The 6,590-nt window shown below is 37.5% G+C and overlaps 1 protein-coding gene across 1 annotated transcript; it reads left to right on the forward strand.

Annotated features, from left to right (window-relative positions):
- Window positions 1-527: 527 nt before the first annotated feature.
- Window positions 528-6,155, forward strand: LOC112525681. Its single transcript, XM_025135904.1, has 6 exons — window positions 528-713; window positions 792-1,075; window positions 3,553-3,837; window positions 4,098-4,445; window positions 4,539-5,582; window positions 5,664-6,155. Exons 1-6 carry the CDS (start codon window positions 545-547, stop codon window positions 5,871-5,873), a joined length of 2,340 nt encoding a protein of 779 aa, XP_024991672.1. The 5' UTR covers window positions 528-544; the 3' UTR covers window positions 5,874-6,155.
- Window positions 6,156-6,590: the final 435 nt, after the last annotated feature.

Here is a 6,590-nt window from a genome sequence, read left to right on the forward strand (position 1 = left end):
ATCCTTCATCGTTAAGGCTTCACAATTAGTGTGTCCATTTTGCCCCTCTTGTTCCCGTGGATTGTTTATTTACCTTTTAATAATTTTATTAAGAGGTAATTTCTGAATCGTTAAGAGGTGAATTTTGTTTGGTAAAAAAAAATATGTTTTTTAATAATTTTAAAACTCTTTGAATGATTTTATATTATGTGTCTTTCTTAACCATTAAAAATCCTTATTTTATTATAAATAATTATCAAACAATTATATTTTATTTTATATTATATTATATTATAAAATAAAAGACACTTAATCATTTTGATCATTTAACGAATCTAAAAAAAAATATTGAGCAACTGCGAAATGCCAGTTCATTTAACAACTCAATGGCCTTGTCGAAATTAGACGCCATTTTCTGTCCGTGAATATACACAGGATCAGGACGCGGGGACCGTCTTCTGTAACTTGGTTTTGACGATGAACCCGAGGTTCATAGATTAAAATTTCTTTTACAATTTCTCCATCAAAATCCTAGGGTTATACTTTACTGTTCTATTTCTGCCATATGATGAATGTGTTGCCGGCAAAATATCTTCCGGTCGGCTACCGGTTCCGTCCGACTGACGAAGAACTGATCAATCACTACTTGCGGTTAAAGATCAATGGTTACATTGATGAAGTTAGTTGTATTCGAGAAGTTGACGTTTGCAAGAAAGAACCTTGGGACCTACCCGGTACGCCCTTTTATCTAAAAGACTGAAAAAAGCTCTCGTGAAATTGCTAAAATGCTGCATCTTGATCATTTGTTGCAGATTTGTCGGTGGTTGACTCGATTGATAACGAATGGTTCTTTTTTTGCCCCAAGGATCGTAAGTATCAGAACGGGCAGCGATTGAATCGGGCAACGATTGCTGGTTACTGGAAGGCTACAGGGAAAGATAGGATGATTAAGACTACCAGGGGGAATCATGTGATTGGGAGGAAGAAGACGCTTGTTTTCTATACGGGTCGGGCTCCGAAAGGGGAGAGGACTCATTGGGTGATCCATGAGTACTGTGCTACAGAAAAGGAACTCGATGGTACCCATCCTGGCCAGGTCTGTAAATTCTTTAGGTTTTAAAACATTTTCCAAATACGAAAGTTGATGTGGTTTTCAACTTTTCTTCTCTTTTCTCAGAAAATTGGTAACTTCACTACTTTCTAAAATCTACATATGTTCCCTTTTGGGAAGCAAATTGATGATGTTGGTGTTATAGATTAGTATGAAGATCCTTATGAATAATAATGTATTTTGAAAGTACTAGGTTTGATTGCAACATGTTTAGGGTTGGATTCAATGCATTGCAAGCATGGAATTCAAGAGGTAAACCACATTTGATGAACCCTAAGTCAAATCTTGTACACTTCTCAGAGATTTGTGTAGACTGTAGTAATAGTAAATTCTGAGGTAATAAAATACGTCTTTCACTATGCATCATAGGTGATTCATGATTGTTATTCATAGTCGGACACATTTGATATAAGTTTAGTTGTCAAAAATCCTACAATTTCGGTTTTGAATTGTGTGATTCAGTTTGATTTATGAAGCAAACATAGAAGCTCATCAACAAACAATAATCATGTCTTGAGTTGCTATCCCATCCATGAATTGTGCTTGTGTTGATGCCGACCCATAAAATGTGTGTTATTTTATGTATATATGCGTAACCCATAAACATAAGTGTTTTTCTATTTGCATTTGTTAAGGTCATCATGAACGACTAATATCACAACAAAATGTTGTCGGTGATGATGTAAGTATTGAAATTTGAAGCGATTTTGTTTTCTTTAGTACTCATATTTGGTTGCTTTAACAAGGTGTTCAACTTTTAATCTAAAGATCAAATTGGACTTTCTTCATGCCAAAATTACTCGCTCTTATACAACCAAGCTTTCTTACTTGCTCTGTCTTGGCTGCTTGAAGAGGGTGTTCAATATGTGGTTGTAGGGTCATGTCGAATGTTCTTTGTGAACTGCTTACAGCCCACCCCTCCTAGACCATGCTTTCGAACGGGATATACTGGGTTTGTTTGGTCTGGTTTCTGTTTGATACATGCTCTAAAGTCTTCAGTAGATATTTCTACATGACTGCTTTAGAAAGGAGCTTTATCATGTTCTCCTATGATCTTGTGGTCGATATTAAGTTCCATTATTTTCTGGTGAAGCCAGGCCTGAACAACTAGAATATGATGCAAGTTGATGCAGGATTTTTCAACAATGGTGTTGGCGAAGAGATATAAAGGAACCACATTTTTAGGGGTTCACACGATATAAATACTAGGATCTCTTGGAATTCACATCCAAAAGCTGATTCAATTGATTCAGTTCCATGCTTCCCTTTTTCCTACCTTGGTGGTGCATGTACATGTTCTCCGTGTCTTTCAGGTTCGAAACAAGATCCATTCCCCACGTAAAAAACTATTAGGGGCCTTTTAGTTTGCGGGATTGGAACTGGATTCCATTCTAATCCTGTGTTTGGTTTAGAACCGAAGGGAAGTCCGAAATGGAAATGACCCACTAACATTGGATTTAGAAATCCCATGGGGGTAGTTGGTATTTCATAGGATCTCATATAATTTATTTGTAATGACGTTATAAAAAATGTTAAAAAATTCGTTTTGTAATAATCAATTAATAGACGGTAATTTAATTATTTTTGTAATTATCTATAATTTGTTTTTATCAATTATCTATGAAGATTGAAATTCAATTCCATTCCGAATCCTACAAACTAAACACATCAATGATTCCAAATCCTTCCACGAAATCCAAATCCCTTAAAAACATGCTGTCAAACCAAACGACCCTTAGAATGATTGTTCTTGTTTTACCTACCTTGACACCAGTACATACATGCGTGACGATTATGACGGTCTGGGTTTGAGTTCTTTTTCCATGGAGGACAGGTTCACATTTTGTTGAGTAACTAGGGCTAGGGTTTTGGTGAGGGTTATGGGGACAACTCGATAGTTTGATGGTATTTCATACAACTATGGTTTCACAGTATGCTGATGACAACTAGGATGAAGTTTCAGATTCCTGGCTTTGATACCACTGATGCAGAATTGGGAGAAAATGGTAGGAGGAGCTAGGGTTTCTAAGGGTTCTCACCATAAAAAGCTTTAGGATCTTGTCGGATTCCCAGCCACGATGAAGAGTTCATGCCCAAAAGTTGATTTGCGATAACAAAGAGAACCTATGTTTCAAAAAGTCAAATAATTTAATTATCTGATCATGTTTACACCCAAAAAATTTAATTAACGTAAGAAAGAAAAAAATACGATCTTCTAAAATCATGATAGCTTATCTGGGTTCTGCATGATTGATCTGTTTCTTATTCAGTTTCTCTTTGCATGCATATTTCAAACGATAGCTTGTTCTATACACTCATAATCTTCTAATTATAATTATCGGAATAGGAAATTTGCAATGGTTCAAGATTTACTCTACTTATGTGGGGAAAACCATATTTTAGAAAAATAGGTCGCTTCACTTACAAAATCGTTTTTGCTTGTTTTGATTTGCCTTTTGCAGAGCCCTTTTGTGCTTTGTCGTTTATTCAAGAAACATGACGGGAAGGATGAGAATTTTGGGGGTACAAACTCTGTTGATGTTGATCAGAGCATTGCCTCTCCCCTATCCAATGTAAAGTCTTCCACCGAAGATCCTCCTTCAGATCCCGTGACTCCAATGTTGACTGGTCAGCCAGAGGTGCAACCTTCAAGCAACAATAGTTGGGCAATTGAAGATTCTGATAGAACAAGTGTCGACCCTCCTCATTATTTTGATTGGCATACTATGAACCATGAAAATGAGATGGTATGCGTGAAATTGCACCTCAGGATTTTAAATTTGCTATATGTGCCTTTTGTTTTCTATTCTTTTTTTTTGAAGTATATATATATATATATATATATATATATATATATATTTACTCACACACTCTTAACCTTTGTGAGGTTTGAATCCTTGACCTCCAGAGTAACCCGGGGTACTGCTCGGCCAATGACCCTTTTGTTTGTTTTGTTGACAATGAACATGTAATTAAAGTTCTTATATTCTGAGTTTTTAATTTGCAGCCAGATGTTGATCTAGATGAGGCTCTAAATGCTCTTTGTGATCCTATACCAAACGATCTGGATTCAAAGATCTTCTCGCCTCTGCATTCTCAGATGCATCTAGAGTTTGGATCTTCATACCAGGGTAACCCTACACTTTGCAACCCTAGCAACGAGCATAGTGGGTATGGAACAAATGTGAAGGATATGATGGAGTTTTTGGAGAACGTTCTAGTTGAACCAGATCATTTTCCTATTGAAGATACTGGTTATAATGAGGCTTTGGCTGCTCAAGCTTCTATGCAGGAGGATCATGTTAAAGAGACTGGATTTATCAGCGAGTCAGGGGGCGAAATGGTCCTGAAAGAGGTAATTTCATGCTCATAACGTGTATCAAAATGTTGTAATATGATATATGATTTGTAATAAGCTTACGTGGTTAATTTTTTTTTTGCTCTCTAGCCATCAGCTAGTGGTTTTTCTAGCAGAGGACCATCTGTGCAGGACTCTGGGAGGCCTCTTCACATGGCTCATGAAATGTATAGACCAGCATACGCAGGTCCTTCTGAAGTATTTGATAGAGTTTACTTACAAAGCCTAGATATCATCTCGCGCCCTCCTGCTGAAGACCAAGTGCATAATCTGGTTAAGGAAGAACAAAGTGAAAACAATTTTGGAACAGGGATCACAATAAAAAGTCGCCAAAAGCCGAAGCCTGTTGGTCTTCCAAGCCAAGGAACTGCAAACAGAAGAATTCGTTTGAACGTGAATCTACAAATATCGTCCATTAACCAGCATCCACTGCCAAATTGGAGCTCCACTGATGAAAACCATGACGAGAAATCTAGCTTGACTGAGATGGATATGGATTGTTTTCCTTCCGAAGATGCTGAAAAAGGTTCGGCTGCTCAACCTTCTATACAGGAGGATCAAGTTAAAGAGGCTGAATCTAGCGGCAATGGAAATGTGAATAGTCTGGTGAAGGAAGAAAAATTCAGCAAATCTGATGGGAAAAATGATGGTGGAACAGGGATCATAATAAGAACTCGCAAAGGCCCAGAGCTTCCTGATCTCCCAAGTCAAGGATCTGCAAGCAGAAGAATCCATTTGAGCGTGAATCGGCTAAGCTCCATTAACCAAAAGCAGCCACCTCCCAGTATGAGCTCTAGTGATGAAAACCATGAAGAAAAATCTAGTGCGACTGAAGTGGATTGCACTCGTTTCGAAGATCATGTTAAAGAAGCTGAATCTAGCTACAAATTTCCTGAAGCAAATGCCATCTTGCTTCCTCCTGCTGAAGATCAATTGAATTCTGACAGTGAAAACAATTCTGCAACTGGGATCATAATAAGAACTCGCCAAAATCAGGTTCCTGATCTCCCTAGCCAAGGAACTGCAAACAGAAGAATTCGTTTGCAGAAGAAACCAAGGTTCATTCACCAGGACCAGCTACTGAATTTGGGCACCACTGAAGAAGGTCTTGATGAGAAATCTTGCGTGACTGAGGTGCGTTTCAGTTTTTCTTTTTTCCTTTCAAAATGAGTTTTTTTCTTTTTTACATTATCTGACTGCAACTGGAATTCACAGGCAAAGGAAGGCACTGAGATTTTAACAGATGATGAGACTGTTGATCAAGATTCCAGTTCGAATGTGATTCAGGCAAAGAAACCATCTTTGTTCAGCAGATTTAAGGCAGCATTAACTTCAATCCCAGAGGTCTTGCATATGCCAAAGGTGCTGATTGTCGTGGGCTTGTGTGCAGGGGTGGTTGCATTACGAAAACACGTATCGGTATGAAGTTGTGTAGGTATGTTGCATGACTGTGAATGAGTAGGTTTTAGGGTGTCGAATAGTGGAAACTGATGACATGGAGAGGCTTGTGTTCATATCTATTATATTTTACATCAAAATCCCAGTTACTGTGGGTTTATAAGTTATGCGGTAGTAAAGTGTAGTTGTGTACCAGTTTTCTTGGTTTTTTAAAGTACGTCTTTTTTGGATTATAAATCCAATAATTCACATATGAACATCGAATTCATAGGAGATATATGGATGTACCAGATATTGGTCTCTTTGCTATATACTCCGCGTTTGTGAAACAAGTTTCCTTATTTTAAATATCTAGTTATAAGTTGAAAAATCAAATTTATTTTTAAGGTATGGTTCTTAATCTTGACTCGGTTTTTAAATCTAATGGGTTTTACTCCCTTCTATATATCCTATAAAACATTGGTGTCGATAAAATCACATTAAAGCTGGTACCATTAGCAGCTCTTCCATCATCACTTTCAAGACCATCCTCAAAACAAAACCTTTTTGAGAACATATAGAATTTTATTAGGGGCGTTCCCTTTGCAGAATGGAATTAGGTGGAATTGGAATCCGTCAAAAGAATTGGAATGAGAACTGTGATAATTACAATAATGGCATGGTTGTTGTTGGAGGCGGAGGTGGCATGGTGGTCAGCTTGGGGTTTGGGTTTGTTTGGGGTGGGATTGTGACTACGACAATAGT

This window comes from Cynara cardunculus (assembly GCF_001531365.2).
Source record: "Cynara cardunculus var. scolymus isolate 2C chromosome LG 13, CcrdV1, whole genome shotgun sequence".
NCBI lineage: Eukaryota > Viridiplantae > Streptophyta > Magnoliopsida > Asterales > Asteraceae > Cynara > Cynara cardunculus.

What these genes read in the sequence shown, in the direction of transcription:
- LOC112525681 (XM_025135904.1), top strand. Translation starts at nt 545, where the DNA reads ATGATGAATGTGTTGCCGGCAAAATATCTTCCGGTCGGCTACCGGTTC. An exon ending in ATGGTACCCATCCTGGCCAG is followed by an intron (nt 1,076 to 3,552) that starts GTCTGTAAATTC and finishes TGCCTTTTGCAG; the next exon opens with AGCCCTTTTGTGCTTTGTCG. An exon ending in AGAAATCTTGCGTGACTGAG is followed by an intron (nt 5,583 to 5,663) that starts GTGCGTTTCAGT and finishes TGGAATTCACAG; the next exon opens with GCAAAGGAAGGCACTGAGAT.